The 25,680-nt window shown below is 34.7% G+C and overlaps 1 protein-coding gene, 1 long non-coding RNA gene and 1 other non-coding gene across 3 annotated transcripts; all 3 read left to right on the top strand.

The window, feature by feature from the left end:
* The first annotated feature begins 2,245 nt into the window (after positions 1–2,245).
* On the top strand, positions 2,246–2,352 carry LOC146924307 (small nucleolar RNA R71). The gene has a single exon (XR_015012944.1). It is a non-coding gene; the product is annotated as a small nucleolar RNA R71 (small nucleolar RNA).
* A 7,841-nt stretch (positions 2,353–10,193) lies between these two features.
* On the top strand, positions 10,194–11,579 carry LOC146924306 (uncharacterized). Its single transcript, XR_015010094.1, has 3 exons — positions 10,194–10,641; positions 11,147–11,230; positions 11,261–11,579. It is a non-coding gene; the product is annotated as an uncharacterized LOC146924306 (long non-coding RNA).
* Positions 11,580–17,947: 6,368 nt separating this feature from the next.
* Positions 17,948–19,070, top strand: LOC146924305 (uncharacterized). Its single transcript, XM_085710936.1, has 2 exons — positions 17,948–18,106; positions 18,560–19,070. The coding sequence occupies exons 1-2, from the start codon at positions 18,013–18,015 to the stop codon at positions 18,859–18,861; spliced, it is 396 nt and encodes a 131-aa protein (XP_085567062.1). The 5' UTR covers positions 17,948–18,012; the 3' UTR covers positions 18,862–19,070.
* Positions 19,071–25,680: the final 6,610 nt, after the last annotated feature.

Raw genomic sequence — 25,680 nt, 5'->3', positions numbered from 1 at the left:
GGTGGATGTTTAAGTAAGATTTATGGGTTTAGTTATGGAGATTGGTTGAGGTTTTGTGGTTTTTGGGTTAGGTTTTGAAGGATTAGGGTTTTGGTGAATTATGGGTTTGGGTGGATGAAAGTTGTTTTTGATTGGTGGTTTTTGTTTTGGATGGAGTTTGTGATTGATTGGTGAAAGAATGGAGTAGATTGATGAAGATTTGAGTGAGATATGGAGGTTTGAAGGTTTGAAGGTTATGGAGGTTTAGAGAGAAGTTTGAAGGTAGAGAGAGGTTTGTGGTTTGAGAATGAATGGAGAAGAAGAAGAAAAATTAGGTTTATAATGGCTAGAACACGGGCACGGCCGTGCCAACCTTGGCACGGGCCGTGCCAACTTTCTGTGGCTCCCAACCTTCTTTGCTTCAAAAACACTGGCACGGCCGTGCCAGATCCAGCACGGGCCGTGCCAACACTCTGGTCAGAGGGACTTCAAAATTTTTCATTTTCTTGAATCTTACTCGGACAATTACCTACAAAACATCCTAGAACAAAGAAAAACAAACAAAACAAAAGCAATTAAATGCGTGGGTTGCCTCCCACGAAGCGCTCTTTTAATGTCATTAGCTTGACGGTTAGAAAGAGTCCTTAGAATGGATCAAAGATATCATATTGTGTAGATGACGCTATAAAACGTTCTTTCACAACATGATCGTTAAGCATGCAACAAGAGTAAAGAGCGGGACCTTTCATAACGTTTTCCAACTCGTATCCTACCATTTTATCACTCACTTGAAAGACTATCCTACCAAGTTTCACATCAATGAGAGCTCCCGCAGTTGCAAGGAAGGGTCTACCTAGGATTATAGGGACGTCATCGTCCTCTTCAATGTCAACGACTACAAAATCAGTGGGGATGTATATCCCCTCTATCTTAACAGGTATGTCCTCGACAAATCCTACAAGTTTCATGGTAGAACGATCAGCTATCTTCAGTTCCATTTCGGTAGGTTTCAATTCTCCTATCCCTATCCTTTTAAGAAGAGACAAAGGCAGCAAACTAACACTAGCTCCTAAGTCACATAAGGCTTTGTTTATGGTTTCATTCCCAATTTCACATGGTATGGCAAAGCTACCTGGATCTCTAAGCTTAGGGGGTGCTTCTTGGATGTTTGCACTAGTTTCCTTAGCCAAGGCTATTGTCTCATTATGCTCTATAGCCCTTTTCTTTGAAAAAAATTTCCTTTAAAAACTTGGCATAAAGAGGCATCCTAGACAAAGCTTCAGCAAAGGGAAGTTTAATGCAAATCTTCCTAAGCATGTTAACAAATTTTTCAAATTTACCCTCTAATTTAAGCTTTTCGGGATTTAAGGGGGATGGAGTTTTGTTTTCTTCAAGTGGTTTAGCTTCTTCTATCACAACTTTATCACCTAGGGGCTTGACATTTTCTTTCCCAATGTTTTTAACCTTGGCAAAAGTTTCGCCTAACTTACTACCCCTAAAAGATATGACATTAACTTGGGCTTTGGGGTTGGCTTCGGTTTGACCAGGAAAGACTCCCGGTGTTTGGGAAGATGTAGCCACTTGTTGGGCTATTTGAGCGATTTGTGTTTCAAGCATTTTAGAGTGAGTAGCAATAGAATCAACCTTGGTATTGAGCTTGGAAAGAGAATCATTCAGAAATCCAGTTTGGTTTTTAAGTTCTTGAAGTTGTTTGTTTTGGTTGGCAATAGAGTTTTCCAACAAAATTTCCAAATTGGATTTTTGAGTGAATCTTTGGTTGTTTGCATAACCGGGTGGTGCTACTTGTCCATAGGGATTTTGGTTTTTATAGAAATTTTGATTTTGTCGCATCCCTTGGTTGTATTGAGCATAATTCATTTGCTCAACACCATTAATAGCTCCACCTAGTTGGCAATCAACACCAGCATGACCAGTTATACCACATATTTCACAAGAAGGAGTAGAAGCAGAATTGATAGCACTAACATTGAATTTTTCGAGTTTTTCAGTTAGTGTATCAATTTTAGAAGCAAGGTGATCATAGTTAGAGACTTCGTGTATACCTGCCTCCTTTTTGGAGGGTGAAGAACTAGAGATGGCTCTCTCGTCGGTCCATTTGTAATGATTTTGAGCCATGTCTTCAATTAGGGCATACGCCTCTGTGTAGTTCTTGTTCATAAGTGCTCCACCTGCAGCTGCATCAACAGACATCTTAGTGGTATAAGACAAGCCATTATAAAAAGTGTGGACTATAAGCCACTTCTCTAGGCCATGGTGGGGACAAAGTCTTAGCATTTCTTTGAAACGCTCCCACGCATCATAGAGAGATTCCCCATCTTTTTGGTTGAACCGCGTGATTTGGTCTCTAAGTTTAGCGGTTTTAGATGGTGGAAAGAAACGGGCAAGGAATGCTTGCCTCATCTGATCCCATGAAGTAATGGAACCGACTTCGAGGGAATGGAACCAAGCGCTAGCTCTATCCCTTAAGGAAAAGGGAAAGAGATGAAGTCTTACGGCTTCTTGGTTCTCCTTCATGGTTCCACTAATTCGTAGGAAAACAGAGATGTGAAGATTGGGATCCTCAGTGGGGGATCCCGAGAATTGGTTTTGCTGCACCAAGTTAAGTAGGGCAGGCTTGATTTCAAAGTTGTCATCCTCAACCGTTGGGTACACAATAACAGCTTGTGGCTCAGCCGTAGACGGCATTGCATACTCTTTGAGAGTGCGATTGGCCATGTCGGTGTTATTTTGTGCTGCTCTCCTCCTTCTATGTAAGAACCTTTCGATCTCGGGTATGAATACCGCTTGATTTCTAGTTCTTCGCATACAAGGTTGAGAACCCAAGAAGTTAACGATAACAGAAAAAAAGTTAAAAATAAAAAGAAAAAGAGGAAGAAGAAGAGAGAATTCTAATCACTAAGAAAAAGCTAATTAAATTAGTTGACTCCCCGGCAACGGCGCCAAAAACTTGATAGGGCCAAACCGCAAGTGCACGGCCTATCGAAGTAATAGTAGTAAGTAGAGTTATCGTTCCGCTAGGGAGTTGGTCAATCCAATTAGCTTTTAGAAATTGATTAGAAGGGAAAGAAATAAGAAGTTTGGAGAGTGCAGTTTTTGAAGGTAAATAACAATAATATTAAAAAGCCTTGGGATCATTGGTTCATCATAATAACGAATCTTTTCACAAGCAAGCCTTAAACTTATAATTAAACGTTAATCCTAATTACTAAGGACAAGTTTCTCTTTAGCATATCACAGCTCCTCTCGAAGTCAGTGAGTGTATCCCTCCAACAATCACACCTATTCTCATGGGTGATTGCCTTTGGAACCCTTGAAGATCGAAACTTTATATGTCCCAAGGTTTGCTAGACTATTCTCATGTTTCGCAAACCTTGTCTAAATTCACTTGATCGGATATCAAAGCTCCGCGTTCGCTTTATGAATTGATATCTGTGATGATGAATTAACCATTATCAAACCCTCCGCGTTCGCTTCCACAGTTTGATAATAATTAATTCATGTTAAAACGGTGAATTTAGATTAGGAATTAGGGTAGCAATTAATTAAGGTTTAAGACTTGGCTTGATCCGGATTACGTCATTAGACTTATCCAACGATCCCAAGACAAAGAAGTCTACTCACTCATGTTCATCGTAGACATGGGGGAAGAAGAGAGAATGCGATAAAAGTAAATTGCAAAGGAAGTAAAAGGAAATAAAGACTTTTTATTGAAATAGCAATTGAAATAAACAAAGTAAAGGATGATTGTTTATGGTGGAGAGCTACTCTATTTATAGCTTTACAATCGACTTAGAAACTAAGCAACTAAAAGGGTAAAACAGTAAAGCTGCAACAGGGTAACTTGGGCCCGAAGAAAAAGCAGCAAAAGAGGCTCTGGGAGGTGGCACGGCCGTGCCACATGTTGGCACTGGCCGTGCCAAGCTTCTGACTTGGTGGGAACATATTTTTGTCCCGTATCTTCGTATTCTTGCGCTGTATTTGCTCCAGTCCTCTTTCTTTTGCTCCAAGACACCTTCCACCATATATTTATTCCTAAAATAAAATAAAACACAATTTAAAGTAAAATATTCTAATATAAAATAAAATGCAATAAAACTAAATCAAATCTAAAATAAAACTAAACTAAATAAGGCAATAATTAATACTATCTATGACTCATCAGATTACTAAGCTGAGTCGCGAACTAGGTCGCTCTCTATAAAATGTTTCGTGGCACTGTCTAAAATTGCTCGAAAAACAATGAAGTCGCCACCAAAATTTATTAAAACAGGGAAAACGTCGGAAAAACCCTTTAAAATGAAAAGATGGTCGTTCAAACCAAATTTTAGGTTCGGGAGTCGATTATGCTTAGGGAATGTATTAGCACCCTACGACATCCATTAAAAATGGTTAACTATAATTAATTTTACAAAATATTTGTTAACTTCTAAATAATTTATTTCTCCTTATTATTAAATGCGAATTAAAATTAAGTTTTAAAATGAAAAAGTTTTAGTTTTAGATAGTTGTTTGATTGATTGAACAATGGATTCAAAAATAGCAATCCTCATCCTTGGCCTCTTGGCTATGGTTCTTCTCATTTCCTCTGATGCAGTGGCGGAGCCAGACAAAAAAGATTGGGGTGGCTGCCATCAAAATAAACTAAAATATATAAATCATATTGCATACAACACATTTAAGTCGTAATAAACAAAAAATCGATCATTCAAAATTTAAAATACATAATATATAAAGTCAATCATTAAATAATTAAAGCGACACTTTACGCTTTCGAGTGACTTGAAATCATCAATAATTGATTCAGAACTAATACATGCACTAATTTCCCTTTCAAAAGAATTCTCAATGTCATCCGAATCAACTCTATCAACATTTGAAGGACGAGGCTCATTTTCTTCAATTTTTGGATTCTCATGAACTTGTTCAGGTTCAGATGAAGAAATTATAACTTCATCTCTTTCAATATCAATAGCTTTTCTCTTGAAAAATAGAATCGATTCTTTGAATCTTCATCTTAACTTTTCTGTTGCAAAGAAACAAATTTATCAATTTCATTTCATCTTGACTTTGACATACTGATGCCAAAAAGGGTGAGTTATATATTATTTTTCTATATATATATATATATATATATATATATATATATATATATATATATATTGAAGGAGATCATTTATATATTTTATTAATCCTTTTTTATTTAATTATATATTTGATTCATTTTAATTATTTTTTTCTATTTAAACGTTAATCTTGATACACCTCGATATTATATTATATCAAATGATTTCAGTTTTGCTTTATAATTTATAGAGATGATATATATCATATAAGAAGTTTATAGAGATAATCTATATCATATAATTATACATCTAATTGTTATCTTTATAAAATAAGTATAAAATAAGAAGTTTCTGAGCATCCTAAAAATATTCAAAGATTACAACGATGTGATTTGATCATTCTTACATGTATATAAAATGTAATGGTTCATATTGTTGTATTATATTGATATAAAATTATCTCCAAAATAATAATCAATACATAAAAATGAGAAATAATTAAATATTAAAGAGTTTAAATAAGAGAGATATCAAGTAAACTTATATGTGCTATGTATTATTGTATGACTTGACCATTGACACAGTTCCTTCAATATCCACTGACAATCCATAAGAACCCTACACAATAGTAAACCGATATATAACCTGAGGCGTGCTGATCGCACTGTCCTTAAGGATTTATCCGCCTCATAAGCGCAAATCCCCCAGGATTCAGCAGGCTCTTCTTGGTTTGAAACCAAGGATGCAGAACTATCAAGAAGAAATATTTTCAGGAGAATGTAACCCAGAGTTATATCTTAGACCCCATGAAAAATCTATTCATATATAGCTTGAAGCATAAAAAACCAAGAGGGATAGTTTTCCTATGAAAAGAACATGGTACTGCCCATACTACTAAACTAAAATGTGCCTAGCTTGTTTATAGATGGAAATTGGCAGTTTTATTGTTAGGAAAAATAGGCACTAACTTCTCAAATATAATAGAAGCTCAACTCAAAGGCTCTGTTTGGTAAACCCAAAAAAAGAGCTTTTAGCTCTTAGCTTTTAGCTTATAAGCTCATTTGACAAAAAAAGCTCTGTTTGGTAAAATTAGCTGATAGCTTTTAGCTGATAAGCTAGTTGAAGTGTTTGGTAAAATTAGCTGATAGCTTTTGCTTTGAATAATAAGGGTAAATATGGAAGAAAAAATGAGAAGCTAAAAGCTATAAGCTCAAAAGCTACTTGAAGTAGCTTCTGAAAAATAGCTTATAAGCTCCTGAAATAAGCTATAAGCTCGTTGTATCAAATAGAGCTTTTGTGTTACCAAACAGAGCTTAACGTGTCTGCAAAAATCAGTCATTAATCATAAAGTAAAAGCACTATTAAAATCAATTAAAATTGACAGTTACTGTTCAACCAAGTCAACAAAAATTAAGGAGTTTTCTGTTATGCTCTTACATGTGTATAAGTAAAGTTATAAGGAGTACATCCCACGTAGCACAAAAATAGGGAGCACATTGTACATCCTTTTTGACTTGGTACATTAAAGAAGAAAACAAGTGCTCAAAGAAATTATTAGGGAAAATGTTTAGACTAATAAAATAAAAGGGATAATAATAATAATAATAATAATAATAATAATAATAATAATAATAATAATATTATAATAATAATGATAATAATAATTTTCTATTAAAAATATATGACACAATATTTGAAACTTTTGAAATATACTCAAAATTTACAACACATATGTATTATGTTTGCAGAGGTTGTTGAAAAGACTAATGAAATAGACAATTATGGCAAATACTATTACGACGTTAATGGACATTACAATGCAGGGCTGTTTCTAATTTTTGGTGACCTAGAGCGAAACTACAATTTAGGTTCTAACTCATAAATATATATAAACATCAAATTTAATAGAAAAAACTAAGCAGTTTCTTTAGGGCTTAATAGACCCCTAAAACAAAATTTGGGACCCAAATTTCATACTTATTTTTTAAGGCCTAGGGCAGTCACCCTCTTCGCCTGCCTCAGATACGACCCTGTTACAATGGAGTCAACGATGCCAAATATGGTGGTGGTGGAAATTACAACCATGGTGGGCATTACAATGGAGGTGGCTAGAACCATGGTGGAGGCGGGTACAACGGTGGTGGCTACAACGATGGTGGAGGTGGCTACAACGGTGGTGGCTACAACCAGGGTGGAGGTGGTTGCCAATCGCCTTAACACTGTTTAAAAAAGTTCACTACAACATTTTCGGTCTATGGCGAGGGATGAAAAGCGTTATCTCAAATGATAAAACCGTTGCCTCTTCTTAAAGAATCCTCAACTAATAAACATAATTTCTTTTTTAATTTGCGTGATTATTTGAAGCAAATGGAATTACTGTTAGCCTAATGGATTTGGATTCTCTCCATTGAAAATTCTCTCAAGTTTTCTCATGTGGAATCTCAACCATCAATCATGAGAGAGAAAGTGAACATTAAATTATAATAAAAAGTGGTTGTTGTATTTTAATGGTGGAGATTGAAAATGGAGAAAACTTGAGAAAATTTCCAATGGAGAGGATCCAAATCCTAGCCTAATTTTCATCTAAGTTTTCAATTCAACAACAATAAGCTTTCAAAATATATTAAAATTATTTATGAAACATGTTAATTGAGAATCAAAATATATAATGTGCATCTAAATTGAACAATTTTTTCATCAAAAATGATCTAAAATATGTTATGATAATATTTGACCTTTATTTATGTATCCACTATGTAAAAGTCTAATTTTTTTGTAACATTGGTCAAAGTTGTCAGACACATGTCATACGAATGCCACATAGGTGTTGGATATCCTTCTAAGGTGTGTTGAAGTAACTGAAAAATAATACTCCCTCCGTTTCACAATACTTGTCCATTTTGGAGAATAATTTTGTTTCACTTTACTTGTCCCTTTCAAGTTTCAATGCAATATTAATTATTGGTTTATCAATAATACCCTTATATATTTATTGTAGAGAGAGAAATAATAGAATGACATAATAAATGAGTAAGGGTATTATAGAAAAAACACAAAGAATTGCATCAAAAATGACAATATTTATTTGATTCTTTGGTATCTGTAATTTTTCTAAAATGGACATGTATTTTGAAACGGAGGGAGTACTACCTCCGTCCCAATTTAATTGACACAATTTTGTTTTTCACACATATTAAGAAAAATGTATAAATAAAGGGGAAAGTGGAATATATTGTATTGTGAATGATAAAAGTAGTATTATTTAGTGTTATATTGTATTGGGAATGATGAAAGTTGTATTGAAAATTGAAATGGGTTAGTTATTTTGGGACATTTTTTTTTAGAAAATGGGTCAGTTATTCCGGAACGGAGGGAGTAATTTTTTGAAACACTCATGGTTTGTTTGGATCTGCGGGGAAATTGCTATTCTCACATCCCAAAGCACATTTGACTGTGATTTGCTGAAGCTAGGCATTAGAGTTTCTCACCAAATGTGCAGCCACGTTCAACCCACCACATAAACAAACATTTACTTATCCTACAAATGTCATACGAGTGTCAAATACGGACACATGTCGAACATTTCGGACATGTGTCACTTCCAGCGATTTTTTTGGTGCCTAATCTTATAGCCACCTCGTGCTTTCAATATTGTCACTTCCAGCGAATATTGTAGCCACCTCGTGCTTAATCTACTCTCTTTTGATTTTTTTTCCCTCTACTTTATAGTAAAAATATTATGAATGTGTGAGGATTATTTGGATGGAAATTAATCTATAGACATCCAAATTTATTATAGATCTTAAGAGAGAAAGAAATAGAAAACTTGATGTGATAAATTAATGTGATGTGATGATATATTGATCATGTTAAATGAATAACAGAAAGAAAACAACATGTTAAATGGATGTTTGGGAAATTGAGATGTACAAATATCATTATCCTATTTTAAATTGAGAATAAGCTAGTGTACAACTATAAGTATGCTTTCAATATTGTCACTTCCAGCGAATAGTAAATCAAAACAAATGGAAATCAACAAACAACTATGTACTTCAAACTTTTAAGATAAGGTACCACATGCCCTAGATAGGTACCACATGCATTTGCATTTTCATGACGATTCAAGATGGTTTAAGACGTTAAGAGTTGCATAGTCGAGTCTAGATGCATTGTCAAGTCAAGTTGTTAAGTTGTGATGTTTTTAACGAATTATTTTGTGATGCCTTTTAGTAAGATGATATGTGACGATGATTGTGACTGCTATATGATGATATATTGCTAAGATGAAATGATGATGTCTATGTATTTGATTGCAAATGTTAAATTATAAGATGTTTATATTGTTAAATGTAATTTATGATTTATGAGCTTAATATTATTGTTTGAGAAATCTCACCCCTTCTGCTTGAAAATGTTGCTCTTCGTATGAGTAACTTGCAGGTAATCAAGATTAGCTGCGGTCGTGGGTGACTATCTCTCACTGTGTCCTTAGGTGCTCTGATACGTAACGAGATGGAGATTTTGATACTATTTTCTGTTCCTTTACGTATTGCCTTTTTGAAGTTTAAGAATTATTATTGAACTAAGAATTTATGAGATCATTTAAGATGAGGCCTGCGTGCCAAGACTATTTTAGATGTTGAATTAACTCCGCTGTGAGATATTAAATAATTTGTTGATTGAATTTGAAGGATAAATATTAATTTATTTCATTTATGATTTTTAAGAAATTTAACATTTCGTTTTGTGATGAAAAACTCTGATAATTGTTATGAAATTTTAACGTTGAGAAAACGGGGTGTTACAATTTACCACTAGCAACCACTCAACCTTCCCCCACTAAGTCGAACCGGGCTATGCTTCCATTGTTGGACTTTTTGGATGAGTTAACAATGGCGTGGATCGATTCAATGGACAAAGAACAACCATCTAAGTAGGAATGATACCACGTCTTCACGAAATATTTTAAAACATCAAGTAAACGAGTTTTCTCACATGTTAGTTTCTTATCTGCAATCTTAATTTATTCAATGTTAAAATGTAAGTAACACTTAATACATCACAACATTCTCACTTTTAAATATGATCTCTTTCAAACCTGACTAAATTCGCTCGTGCTTATCACGGGTATGAAAATTAAGGTAGTGAACAAAACTTGGTCCCAAAAACATATAACCTAATTAAATATTATCTTAGTCAAACTGCCACTTGCCATCGTTTTACAAACTTGCTTACCTCGTTTTACAGACGTGTCTCATTCAAAGCCTTCACTTACTCAATCGGTGATGATGAGGATAGACTTTTCACATTCCATTTGCCTCACAATCTGCCAAAAGAATTATCTAACCAAATTCCTCTTTTTTTTTTTTTAATTGTCTTTTCCCTACATTTTATCACTATATATATAGCATGTTCACAACAACAATATTCTTCACACAACACACTTAGCAACGCAACATAACCTAATCCTAATTAGCAAAGATGAATATCAAGCCCGTTATCTTCTTGTGTTTCCTTTGCACACTACTTCTTATCGCTTCAGCAGCAACTGAACCGTCCAAAGATGGAAAACAAGGTACATAGTTTACATAAATATAATCCATGTTGCTCTTGAGAGTGTATGTAACTTTTTCTCTTTTTTTTTTCCTTTATAATGTTAGTCATTTAAGTTGAACATTTTCATATCCATCTTAAAATAACACAAATAATGATCTCTTATTAATTGGTTTAAAAATTACTTGAATTACATTTTTTTTTTGAATAGAAAAATATGCAAAATTGAATTACATGATGATCTTGACTTAAGACCTTATACTATGATCCTCTCAAGGTTTCAGATTTAATTCTCTCCGGTGACTATTACAGTGGACTAATTTGACATCTTAAAAAAAACTTTATATATAATTTAAAATTCATACAAATAATAATCATAATCTATTATTGACGGTAATAATGCATGAAAAATATTTTCTTTATATCATGAATAGTGGTGTAGCCTATCTACTTATAGGTGCTACAAAAAATTTATAAGAAAAATATTTGTATTAGGAACATTTAAAAAGTGTTCTGTGTATATGCAGCCGGGGCGACAGTAGAACCCAAAGATGGCTGGGGAGGAGGAGGACACGGTGGTAGTGGAGGCTGGGGAGGAGGTGGACACGGTGGTGGAGGCTCGGGAGGAGGTGGACACGGAGGAGGAGGACACGGTGGTGGAGGCTGGGGAGGAGGTGGACACGGAGGAGGAGGGCACGGTGGTGGAGGTTGGGGAGGAGGTGGACGTGGAGGAGGGAAGGGAGGACGTGGGGAAAGTCCATGAAAACCATGAAGCATGCATGTGTGTATGATCCCCATGCAGTAAATGATGATGTAATAAGAAATGTAAAATAAAGCATGGACTCTTATCATACTCCATGCCTAGTCTTTAGGGTTAAATCTTGCATGTCCTTCACTCGTATCTTTGTATTGTACCACTTATCACACTTAAATGGAGAACAAGTGCCACGGTTTCACTTTCATGCCTATAATATTTTTGTTTTATTCTTCTTCATGCCATAATATGTTGTTCAACTGACTGCGTTAAATTTCAATCGTTAAAATTGTCACGTTATATAAGTCCACGGTAATTAAATTACTAGAAAATTCTAAGTATGTTCAAGCTCTACTTGATTGAGAAATTAAATAGAAAAGTTTTAACTAAAACATTAATTTATGTTAGGAAAATGCTGAAAAGCACGACAAGCATTGTCGTCAAATTTGCACGAACGGCTTTATAAATGTCATTTGGTTATTTGTCCTAATTTTTATTTTGCACAAAATGACAAATCTTAATGTCATTTGGTTATTTGTCCTAATTTTTATTTTGCACAAAATGACAAATCTTGCCTCTGCTGGATCTTTCTTATGAGAACTCAAAAAAAAAACACTTCATTCGATGATGGTTTTCCAAATCAACTTTTGTATGTGTCTTACCACCCCTGTGGAACGTGGATCATGTATGCTATTATTGCTTTGGTAGCATTGTTTTTTTTACTATATATATATATATATATACTATATACATGCAAAAGCATCCATAAACTAAAAACCAAATCCATTAATAAAGTAAATTGGGTGCTGTTGAACATGTCGTGCGGCTTTCGTGTGTTGAGTCCTCGTGCGATATAGCAGCTCCCAAAAGAGCAATATCATAACAATTTCGAGTAGTTGCAGCTAGGAAATAATATTGTTCCAAAAGGACACAATTGGGCGTGAACCGATTCAGAAAATGTATGTGGGGAGTCTTTAGTCGAATGGATTTTTTATTTTCTATTAAATACGAGAGAGAAAATGAGAAATAAAATATAAAGAAATCAAAGATTGAATTTAATGGTTGAAAAGTAATAATTGAGAAAATATATTCTCATAATCTTATGTGCATACACACACTGGTTTGCACAAACCTAGTTGATAAGTTCATGATGTTATAGAAAAAATCTTATGTACATACACACAGGTTAATTTGCACACATCTAGTTGATAAGTTGATGATGTGATAGAAAAAAAGATAAAAAAAGAGCTCTTATAGGTGAAACACTTTAGGTGGCACCACCTATTGACCTCTACACCAAAATATGACACGTGACATCCTTTTATTGTGTGATTCTATAAGGAAAAAAACAGTGAAACAGTCCTCTCTCTTTCTCCATCCTCTCCTCCACCGACCACCACCTCCAACCACTCACCCGTCACTGCCATCGTCACCACAAACAATGAAACGTCACCGCCACCATCCTCACCCTCAAAACCCAGCAATCGTGTCTGAAAATTCAAAAAACAGACCCAGAAACTGTGACGGCGACCATGTCCAGAAAACCCAGAACCACCACCATCGTTCCCATCTTCGATTTCACCACCGCCGTTCACAACTCCTTCATCCTTTTTCTCATCCCCGTCGCCGTCGCCGTTCACAACACCTCACCAATAACGACGTTGCCGTCTTTACCCTCGGATCTCACCCCACCACCGTCGTTTTTACCTTCAGATCTCATAGGAAGAGGAAAAGGGAAGATTGTGTGGTTGTGAGAAGAGGCCGAGCATCAGATCTGGTGAACAGAGAAGAAGAAGAGGGGAAGATTGTTTGGTTGTGAGTGAAACTACCAAACTACCCCTATCGCGTGAAATTACCAAACTACCCGTGCCACATTAGCAGTGGTGCAACGGGGTGTACATTGAGAGTGGTCTATGTATATTTTTCCTAATAAAAAAAAAATATGATGTGTTGAATGATTGTGTAAAAGTAAAGAGTGTGTACACATCATTGATAAGTTAAACACACTCAAACATAGAGCACGTTTTTTAGGGCCACAATATCTACTATAGTCATGAATCTCAGGGTCATAATACTATAATCATGAATCATACATAAAAATAACATATATATGATTAACTTTTTGATATTTTTAAAATAATTATTAATCATGAATCTCACATAAAAATAAATTACATATGATTAACTTTTTGATTATTTCTTAAATAATTATCAAAAAAAATGTAGAATTTATATTTTGTGAGTGTAACTCAATTATTTATATTTAGTCTTGTAATCATAAAAAAAAATAAAAAATTCCCCAAACATAGGGTGTGCAATGATGAAACTAAATATAAAAGATCCCACGTAAAATTTCACCCAAAAAACAGAAGAAGATCGCGCATAAAAATAAAGCTTAGAAAACAACAAAGCAAATACAGCATGCATAACAGGTTGCGGAATTTCATTATTGACTTTGTACTTTGTTAACATCATTGATAAGAGAGAAAATTTATATCCAATCAAGCTTTGACACATATGGGTGTTGAATGGATGCACACAAATTAAAGGGGTGTCTATCGATCTTTACTCTATACTATATAGCCTATTCACCAAGTAATTAAGGCTTTGTTTGGGAGTTTGGAGGGGAAGGGAGGGAAGGACTTTGGGGGGTTGGAAATATATAGAAAAATGGACAAAAAATTCACATTTATTGAAAGAACAGTTTTTTAGAGAATGATAAACTAATACTTATGATTAATATACTTTTAATTTTAAGAATATTATAACAACATAGATTGAATTTGAAAAATTCATGTAAACCCTCCATAACCCTTCAAAACCCTCTCCCAATGCAATTTTTGAGTTCCCCAAATGAGGGGGATTTTTTATTATGAGTAAAAAATTAACCTCCAAAGCCCTCTCCTCCCAATGTTTTCTATTTCTTCCACTTGTTCCTTCCTTTTTTCCAAAACCCTCCCCTCCCCTCCCCTCCCCTCCAAACTCCCAAACAAAGCCTAAGGGTTTGAAACTTCAGATTTTTATGGGCATATGTTAGAGTTGGGAGAAGATATAGACCCCTTTGTTATCAAACCCAATTTCAAAGTATCACAATAAATTGATAAAAAGACAAATTCGAAGACTCACATACATACTAACATGCACAATGGGAGAATCATAACAAAATCCCTTTTCAGATAAACAAGATGAGGAACCTAATATCGTTTCCCATTAAGCAACAACTCTTCAAATCCTAAATCAATCGTTCTCGTTACCAGCGGCGAAGCTAGCAATAATTCTATGAGGTGGCCACATATAATTTTTTTTTAAAACTAAACTAACCAAGTAGGCAACAAAAATTCACAATAACTATTACTTATATAAAATGTTCTTCATAAAATATACACTTGATTCAACAAGAACGGATTATACCAAAAAATGCGGCAATAAACTATTTTGTACCAAAAAAGCCATAGTAGAATAGCGGATTGTACCAAAAAAGCTGCAACAAAAGAAATAAAAACTAATAGTAGCTATTTATAAAAATTGATGTTAATTGTTGCTAATTATGTTGTTTGATGTTAGTTGTTGCTGTTTAGGTCACCATGTCGTTTGTGCTCTTCTCTTCTATTCCATCGTACTGTGTAATTGTATTGTGATTGTGAAAAGTTAAAAAGTCATCCTTGTTTTATTAATTGTGTGGTGCTGGTGGGCTGAGAGTGTGTGGGCCTACAATTGTATTACTTTATTTGTTAAATAAACCAAATATTGTTATTATTTATTATTTATCTCTTTTGGGTGTTAATTTTTTGGTTCCTATACGACATTATCAAATAATTTGAAGTTTGACCGGAAGCTAAATAAAGATAGAAAAAATTATTTCACTTAAAATTAAACTTGGGGTAGCTAAATATATATTATTATGGGTAGCTAAATATAAAAATATACCTACTCGCTCAGAAAAATATATTTTTTTAGGGTAGCAAGGGCTACTCCTCCCTTACACTACCATTCGCCCCTGCTCGTTACCACTTTTTCCTCACTCATTACTTTGACATACAACATCACAATTATCTATCTAAAAAATGACAAGAACAGAGAGGGAATAAAAATTCACAAATACTATAAAATACATACCTTTGGCTATTTTTGTGATCCCTTTGAGCCACCGCCGTGCTAGAGAGAAGAGGGTTAAGGAACGGAACTGAGAGAGAAGGGAGCCAACATGATCGAAGCTTAGCTTTGAAAGGATAATAAACTCAATGTGTTAAGGTTTTAGGTTAAGATTGATGTTCAATCTCACTTGTATGGTTGCATTTAGCTCAACGTGATCCAACTTAACTAGGTTCCCTCTCATGGTCCAACAATGGTATCAAAGCCCATTTCGACATGATAGAGGGGTGGGAGATTCTTGGAGTTGATCAAAGATGCAAAGAGTCTCTCATACTTGAGAAAAAGGTGTTTTGATGTGTCAAATGTAAGTTAAAGTCCACCATTAATTAGATGAAAGAGTTAGGGTTGAGAAAAATATAAATAAGATGTGCCTATAAAAGCTAAAAGTATAAATATTCTTTTAAGTTATGTGTATTCAATTTATCACAAATTTAAAAATTAAATTCAATGCATGGATTCCAACAAAGAATTACTATAGTTGAATTTTTTTTTTAGAGAATTACTATATTTGATTTATCAACTTGTGCCCTTACACACAATTAATATTCCCTTTATTTTTACTAGCAAAAAGACAGGCACTCCTGTGCCCGTCTTTCCGCTCTTTTTATTACGTTATGTTTGAAAATTATGAACGGCGTTCTTTTATGAAATTTTAATTTTGATTAAAACTAAAAATATAAATGTTTGTTGCTTTCAAGTTATAACAAACCAAACTAACGATGATTATCTATTTCAATGACACCAACAATATAACAAAAATAATAATAATTTAAATTCTTACTTTTTAATGACACCAACAACAATCTTTATTATAGAAGTATTGTTTAAGGGTATAATTTGGATACTGAAAATGTATGTATAAATATACTCACTAGTTTGTTACTCATTTTAAATGATAAACGAAAAAAAAACTTGACATATATATATATTCATATCGTGTTTGTTACACTATTATTTTATTTTTTGGACATATTATTTTAATATTTGAATTTACTTCTATCTATTTGTTATATGTATTATTTGTATTTAAATTTTAGGGTAATTTTAGAAAAAGAAAAAGTCAACTCAAAAGAGTCAACACATGATATTTTATAAAAAAAAAAACTAAAATATTCTTGGGTTCATTGAGTTAGTTTATATCAGCTTTGGATTATTTATTTTTTTGCATGAAGGAAACTTTCATGAAATCTTGGCGTAAGTTATGGAACAGGTTCAAAAGGTGTGGTGGGAAAACGAGACTGTGACAAGATTCAATTGGGAGGTGTATACAAGAAGTTTGAATTTATATGTGAATAAATAAAGTTTAGAAAATAGGAAAATAATTGGTGGATACTCTATATGGTGTATACACCTTAAGAGAGAAAAAGATAACCATAAAATGATCGGTTATGTTTGTTAAAGAATTTTAATTGTATAAATATATCAATTTGTAAAAAATTTAAAGAAATAATTGTTGCAAAGTTAATATCTAATCTTGAAAATATCATATATTAAATTTCAATTGTATTGGTCGTTGTGAGCAGTTCGTAAGTACATTTCATAATATATGCATGGGTATATGACCACTTATTCATTTTTAAGAACTGAATTTCTAACCATTAGACTATTTGACTAAAACAAATGTCAATTGTTGATAGGTAGTAGATTATTAATATTGTGCCACATAGTAAGGTTACACCCCTGAATTGGTAGGGAATAATTTGTTGGGTCATAAGGGAGGTCGGGGGATCATCTACATTAGATAAAAAAAAAACACACAAGTGAGTTAAACATATTTAACTTAAAATGAAAGCTTTTTCATCCAAAAATACTTGCCCTGTTGTTGACAGCCACCATACGTCACTTGACCACATTTTAAGAAAGACTTTCGACATAAGGAGTAGTTCAACCCAATGTCGAACCAAACTCTTATATCATTGTTGGATCACGAGAGGATATTATATCATGAACCACATAAAAAATGAGTTGGACACCATATTTTAACCTAAAAGTTTAAGCCATTAGATTTAAGAATCATCTCACTTATATATTGTTCAACGTACATTTTTTTTAAACTATACGTTGGACTTCTAACCCACCTCCTAATCGCCTTCTCAAACAGGAGTCATTCAATTCAATTGGTTGTGCTTCCTTTCAAACACAAGCTTTTCTTCATCCACGTACACTTGTATCACTGTTTTTGATGGACTCAAGGGAACAAACCGCCTGACCACACCGATGTCAAGAAGACTAAGAACTGTGTTTTCCCTAATTGCTAAATCGTGTCTCATTCAAAGCCTTCAATTGCTAAATCGGTGATGATGAGGATACATTTTTCACATTCCATTGTTCTCACAATCAACAAAACGAATTAAAATAATTAACCAAATTCCTTTTTTTTACTTCTTTCTTTTGTCTTTTCCCTTTATTTTCTCACTATAAATAGCATGTCCACAACAATGTTTTTCATACTACACACCATTTAACAATATAACCTAAGTAGCAAAGATGAATATCAAGCCCGTTATCTTCTTGTGCTTCCTCTGCGCACTACTTCTTATCGCTTCAGCAGCAACTGAACCGTCCAAAGATGGAAAACAAGGTACCTGTTTTAAACATACTACTATAAATTTCTCATTAAAAAAACTTGAAAGATAAATGTTTGTAATCAGTGTTAGATTAATATTTCCTCATTTGTCTGAGTTTGAACACATGACATCAAACTCCTTATTTATAGAAAAACAATCGTTTTTACATACATATTTTAAAGAATGTGAATGTAAAATTGCTATAAAGGATATGTTTTATGAATATGTTATAAATTATTTTTTATTCAGATTATGAAAAAGAACAAAATATATACACCCTTTAAAATAGAGATGAAATGGGGTGTTGAATTGATCTTGAAGATTTAAGAGTGTTTAATTATCATTGTTCATATATTTGAAAAATTTATGAATTTGCTATTGTATATATATCGTAATTTATCTACTTAAACTTTTCTAAGAAAAATATCAATATTAGGAATACCTTAAAAGTGATTGTGTATGTGCAGCGGGTGGAACAGAAGAATCACCAACAAAAATTGAGGTAGATGATCGAGGAAGAGGATTACAAGGTGGTGGAAGTTGGGGGGGAGGAGGAGGACGAGGTGGTGGTGGAGGTTGGGGAGGAGGTGGACGTGGAGGTGGAGGATTTGGTGGAGGTTCGGGAGGGGGAGGAGGTGGAGGAGGAGGACGCGGTGGTGGAGGATATGGTGGAGGTTCGGGTGGGGGAGGAGGAGGAGGACGCGGTGGTGGAGGCTGGGGAGGAGGACACAGTGGAGGCAAACATGGAGGACATGGGGGAAGTCCATGAAAACCATGATACATGCATGCATGTGAGTATGATCCCATGCAGTCAATAATGTAATAAAAATACAAAATAAAGCATGGCTTATGCCTAGTTTGTCGTAGGATGAATCTCCCCCCCTTAGCTAAACATGTATTTCACTCATATCTTTAGATTGTACCCCTTAATTATCAAGCTTGAATGGATAACAAGTTCCACGGTTTTATGTAGTAAAATGTTGTTGTTAAACTGGCTGATGTTAAACTGGCTGAATTAACTTCATATATTAGGCATAAGCAAAATGCTAATCAGTATGTTTATACTTTTTTTTAATAAAAAATTGAAATTGCAGGAGCAATTTATTAATTAATAGATCAAGTGACTACCACTTGAGGTTCAAACTACTTGAATAAGAAAATAAATGGAAAAGTATGTAAGGAAGTACAACGTCAATTTACTATATTGAAAATACTTAGAGTCTTAACTAGATGTGTCAAATAAAACAAGATAACATGAAATACATTAAATATTCAATGAACATAAAAAATAGTTTTTGCTTATAAATGTTACCGGAAGGAGTATGTAGAATGGTTTTACATACATCCCGTTCACCGATTTTTAATAAGCCTACACTCACGCGTCAAATTTCATTCCCCAATTTTAAAGTAATGTTTAAAACGTCAAAAGAACCGCCAACACTAAATTTTAAAATTTTTAAACAAGGGAAAAATTAATTATGAATTTCTTAAAAGATTTATCATTAATGTGTCCTTTGTTTAAAAACTACAAAATGTTGTGGTGGAGGTTCATATGATTTTGTAAACATACATGTAAAGTTAGGGAACATAATTTAAACCGTGAGTATATGCTTACTCTGAACAAAAATGCGATTTTTCACGTTTTGATCGAAAAATCAAAACTACTCTAAACCAAAAAAAAAACCGTGAGTATATGCTTACTTTGGGAAAAAAAAATTGTGTGGAAGAAAATTGAGACAAAAAAATGGCACGTGATAAAAAAATGCATAAGAAAACAACCATGTGGCAAGATTTTCTACCACGTCAGCGTCTCTTGTGTGATTGGATTGTTGGAGGATCAAAATAGAAATAAGATCAAATTACATGGATAGAATCTACATTTATTTTTAAAAGATTATTTGGAGATTTCGCGTATATTACAAGGTCTATTTCAACAATTAACCAATAAAATTTTGATTATTTTTATTCTTCAAAACATTTTCCAATGTATGGAAATTATGTGCAAATATTTGGATGTAATTCATGACTAGAAGGGGTTGATTGTCGGTGTTCTCCTCTAATAGTGCATAACTCCTAGAACCTACGGTACAAATCCGGATATCGATGATCGTACCTTATTACTCTCTATGGTCCTTATTATAAGAAACAATTGATTTTATAGGTTCATTATGTAAGTGATGTATCTCGTTATAAATTTAGACTAGATACATCACTTACATAATGAATCTAAAAAGTCAATTCTTTCTGATAATTAGGACCAGAGGGAGTATTATTTTCTATCCGGATATCGATGCTTCTAATATAAGCATTTGAACATAAAAAAAAAAAAATTAGAGTTTTTCCTTATTCACTCGAAAGACTTGATCTCCTACTAAAGAAGTCAAAAAGAACCGGACCGTTTAGCCCGATTAATTATAGGACTTTTTAGCCCAACCCTAAAAACCCCGGTATCTGTTAGGGCTAGCTCGAGCGCGCCACGGGTAGCCTGTTAGCCCACATAACAAAAAAATCCTATAAATTATATTTATTTTTTAAATAATTCTTTACTTAATTGACTATCAAAGTAAAAAATAAAAGTGAAAATTCAATGAATTAACACATAAATATAAAAGTAGTATAAATTTATATTTACTCGTTTCGTCATTTATAATTTTAAAGATCGAATATATAAATATCTATAACCATAACATATGTAATTTATTTAAATTTGCTTTCCTCGTTGTTTTAGTTTACGACTTTTATATGAAAATATTTACAATTTTTTTTTGTACTAGGCATTATTTAAACATAATAAAAATATTATTTAAAAGAAATTTTAATAGGAGTATTTTATAATAGTTTTTATAAAAAAAAATGTAATTCTCGTTTAGCCCACGGCCCGTGTAGGGCCAGGTTCAGGTAGTATATTTCAAGCCCGTTTTTCAACCAAGCTTTTTGGCCCTGCCCGATAGATTCCGAAGCTGTAACGCCCATGCTAAACGTATCTAGAAAGTTTAGCATGTTTGTTATCTTTAGTACTGGATACATTAAAATTTACAACAATAAAACTTTGAATGAATAATTTATACAACAATACGCGTTCGTACTATAACAATACAACACATCTCGTCTAAACATAGTAAATACATCCTTGAAAAATCCATAACATCTTGCAGCGGGTACGAACGACCATCTGCTGAAATATCCATCCGGCCACTAGCTTGCAATCCAACCTGTTTATCTGAAACAAATAAGGATTGGGATGAGACATAATGTCTCAGTGAGTTTTACCTAATCCTAGGCAATAGGTAACCTCGGGGGAAACCTACGGTCACCACGTGTCTACAATACAACCTGGCGGTTGATTATACGTATGTGGTCATGCTTTCCTAGACGGTCGTGCATACTAGACCCGTCATAGGTTCTTCTTAACTTGGTATATGCCTTGCTATCTCTATATGTGTCATGGCGGTCAAGGGGAATCTAAGGCCGCTATGCCAAGATACGCTCTACGCATCGAGGCCTACACATACCATAATCATGACACGATTCTAAGCGGGACGATTAGGGAAAACCTAAGATCGTCGTCGACATAACTTTCTTTACTTGCTCTACTTGCATAAATACGTTGTATCTAACAACATATTATATCTTGACATACTTAGGAATTTCTGCTATCATACTAGTTCTTGACGATCTACGTCAAGGCTCTATGACATAACATATACATGTCTAACATTATGCATAGTTAGATTCATTCATTAGGTTAGCGTTGAACAAACAATCATTATCTGAGTTCATTTTACGGAGAGCCCTGGGGTGGAGTAAACCCGAGCACAATCCCTTCTAACCGATGGAAACCTATCTAAGGTATAACCATCGGAACTCCTGCAGTGACGTGCGGTCCCCTTACGGCTAATTCCGTTCCCCTTGGAGAACCCCTTGAGTCCAACCTAGTGTGGATCACAAGAGACACGACAATTACATCTTTCTTACTAAGTGACATATGGGTCCCTTACGGCTAATCTCGTTCCCCTTGGAGAACCCCTTGAATCCAACCTCGGAAGGATTACAAGAGACATGGCACTTATATCTTTTAAAAGTCTTGGTCTATGCATGCATGAAGATTAATTCTATACATACTATCTCTTTTACCTCGGATCCTTAAAGGATCCTACTAGAGGTAAACTATATGCTTGATCATCTTACTATGTGAAGAGATTAATTAATCAAATCACGTCTTGCCTTACCTGCATGGTCATTCTAGTTCCTATGCGAAGAGAATACTATAATCACTTCTCTCTTGCGTATCATCTACCAACAATCATTGTTAATGATTTACCATGCCTTTCTCTTATTTAAAACCTTGTTTGGAATTGTACTTTAGGCACTTGGAATTGATGGGTTTATAATTCACTAAAAGAATGCAAGAAACGGGACTGGAACGGCCTTTCTGGACCACATGTAAATTTTCAAAAAGTGTTGTCTGGGAGCTGTTTTATCTTGGTTTTCGGGTGTCAAACATTGATTACGTTTGAACCTTTTAAACCGGTGATATCTTATTTTTTCTTGGGAAGGGAAAAAGTAAGCAAAACCCTTGAGAATCGAGGGTTTTGCTTACTTTTTCCCTTCCCAAGAAAAAATAAGATATCACCGGTTTAAAAGGTTCAAACGTAATCAATGTTTGACACCCGAAAACCAAGATAAAACAGCTGGCGACTTCGCTGGGGATTCAGGTGGACATTGACTGGGTAGACAAGCCAGGGGATAGAAAATAAGGTACAAGTTGTTCTTCAGATCGAACTAGTCACTTGACCAAGGAATACAAAACAAGAGATAGGTGCAAGCTGTTCTTGGGACCGAACTTGGCACTTGACCGGAAGCATAGACATATAGGCAGATACAAGCTGTTCTTTGGATCGAACTTGACACTTGATTGATGATACAAACAGATAGACAGACACAAACTGTTCTTTTGGATCGAACTGGCTGTTTGGCTGGAGACATAGACAAAAGGGTAGATACAAACGGTTCTTTGGATCGAACTCGCTTGTTGGATTATCACCACGTCATGTGGGAAGGTGCAAACTGTTCTTTTAGATCGAACTTGCCGTTTGACCGATAACAAAGCATAAGCTGGGTACAAACTGTTCTTCAGATCGAACTTGTCGTTTGTCCGGAAGCATAGGTATATAAGCAGGTACAAGTGGTTCTTTTTGGATCGAACCTGGCACTTGACCAGTAACAAGATACAAATAGAAAGTCTGGTTTAATAAGATACCAATTGAGGGTAAATTGTCATTGACTTGATTTGGAAATAGACATGACCATTTTTGTTGGCCCAAAAGCAAATTGAGAGTGAATTGACATTGGTTTGAATTGGATTGAAAGTTGACATTGAAAGAGAGATTGACAATTGAAATTGATTCACAGACATAGACATTGACATTGGATTGGAATTGAATTGAAAATTGGAAATTGCTTCGAATTGGCATTGAATTGAAATTGAGATTGCTTCGAATTTGAATTGAATTGAAATTGAGATTGCTTCGAATTTGAATTGAATTGAAATTGAGATTGCTTCGAATTTGACAATTGAATTGAAATTGAGATTGCTTCGAATTTGACATTGAATTGAAATTGAGATTGGAGATTGCATCGAATTTGACAGTTGAAATTGAATTTGACAGTTGGAATTGAAATCGAAATTGAAATTGAGTTTGACAGTTGAAACTTGGATTGAATTTGACAGTTGAGAGTTGGATATGCAACATGTATGTATGGTATAGCAAGATTATTGGATGTATGAGCACATAAAATGCATGATTATGCATGTATGAATGCTTGAAATGCATGATTGGTTTGCAACTTGACAGAGAAGTTTCACAAAGGCAGACAAAACATTGGAAGGTTGGGCACGTAGTGGCTCGTGCTGCAACATATTTACAGGGGAAAGCCTCTTTGGAGAGATCGTCTTTGGGAGACGTATCAAAACCATGGCTGAGGGCAATAAAACTTGCAGAGGAGGGAACCTTGGGAGATTCTTGGATACAGGTCGCCGTTGCTAGGCGTGTCAGTGCTGGGTAAACATTGGATGTTCGTATCTGTGGTCAATGCTTTTTAATATTCATTCTTTCATTTTCAAACCCCATTTTTGCCTGAACCGCCCTTTCGGGTTTTCGATTCACCGGGGAATAAGATTCTTTTCATTGCCCCATTTTTGCCTGAATTGCCTTCATAGGTTGTCAATCAGCGGGGTGCTCATTTTTGCCTAAGTCGCCCTTTCAGGTTTTCAACTTAGCGAGCTTTTCATTTGTATTTTTTCAATTCAAATTTTTTTATTTTCATTCTGTTTTTTCATTCTTGCCATTGACCACAGATCATCCTAGGGAGTAACCTGCTTGTAACATGTATTGAAATAGACATTGACACTTATTCATTCATGCATGTTTAATTGTAATGTACCCTATTGCTCAGGTTTGCTTTCAAAATAGACAGGAAAAGATTTTTCAATTTTCAAAAATGTTTGTTTCAGACGTTGACATTATCAAATAGAAAGAAAATGTTTTGTATATGGCTTTGAAAGTAGAAATAAAAATAGAGTTTCAAACAAATAGCACAGGCTCAAATTGATGTAGAAGAGTGAAAGTCAGCCAAAGGCATGACTTCACGGATTTACAAAACTTGGAAAATGGTAATTTTATTGGTTGGTGATACATTGAACACGATGACCGCTACATTTCATAGAAATTTTGAATTCACAAGTACAGAAGCCTCTGATGAAGATGATCATTGACAGTTGCAGATGCCCCAAGGAGTGATGGTGGTTTGCCGGATATAGTTACTTGTCTTTTATTGCCAACCTCATTTTTGCATGAACCGCCCTTTCGGGTTTTCGGCTCATCGAGGCGCTCATTCTTGCCTGAGTTGCGTGCAATCTCAGCGAGCTCTTTCATATTCATTTTTGTGTCCCCAACTTTTGCCTGGATCGCCCTTTCGGGTTTTCGATCCACCGGGAAGCGCATTTTTGCCTAGGCCGCCCTTTCGGGTTTTCGACCTACCACGCTGTTCTTTTCTTTTTAGACAAAGTATTTCTTGACTATATCGGCATTAACAGGATTTGGAAGCTCAACACCATCCATGTGTGTAAGAATCAAAGCACCACCAGAGAAAGCCTTCTTGACAACATAAGGACCTTCGTAGTTAGGTGTCCACTTGCCCCTTGGGTCGGGTTGCTGGCTTATCCTTATCTTCAATACAAGTTCGCCTTCCTTGAATTCTCGAGGTCGGACTTTCTTGTCAAAAGCATTCTTCATTCGCACTTGATACAACTGTCCATGAGTCATAGCATCCATACGTTTTTCTTCAATCAGATTCAATTGATCATACCGACTTTGACACCATTCAGCCTCAGTTAATTTTGCTTCCATGATCACTCGAAGAGATGGAATCTCCACTTCCAGAGGGAGAACTGCTTCCATACCATATACCAGAGAGAAGGGAGTTGCCCCGGTTGAACTGCGCACTGTAGTACGGTAACCATGCAAGGCAAACGGTAGCATTTCATGCCAGTCTTTGTAGGTAGTGACCATCTTCTGAACAATCTTCT

This window comes from Medicago sativa, chromosome 5 (assembly GCF_051527215.1).
Source record: "Medicago sativa cultivar Bolivia chromosome 5, Bolivia_mono, whole genome shotgun sequence".
Taxonomy (NCBI): domain Eukaryota; kingdom Viridiplantae; phylum Streptophyta; class Magnoliopsida; order Fabales; family Fabaceae; genus Medicago; species Medicago sativa.
Note: the sequence above shows the minus strand (reverse complement) of the source record. Positions and strands in the feature narration are given on the sequence as shown.

What these genes read in the sequence shown, in the direction of transcription:
- LOC146924305 (XM_085710936.1), top strand. Translation starts at nt 18,013, where the DNA reads ATGAATATCAAGCCCGTTATCTTCTTGTGCTTCCTCTGCGCACTACTT. An exon ending in GTCCAAAGATGGAAAACAAG is followed by an intron (nt 18,107 to 18,559) that starts GTACCTGTTTTA and finishes GTGTATGTGCAG; the next exon opens with CGGGTGGAACAGAAGAATCA.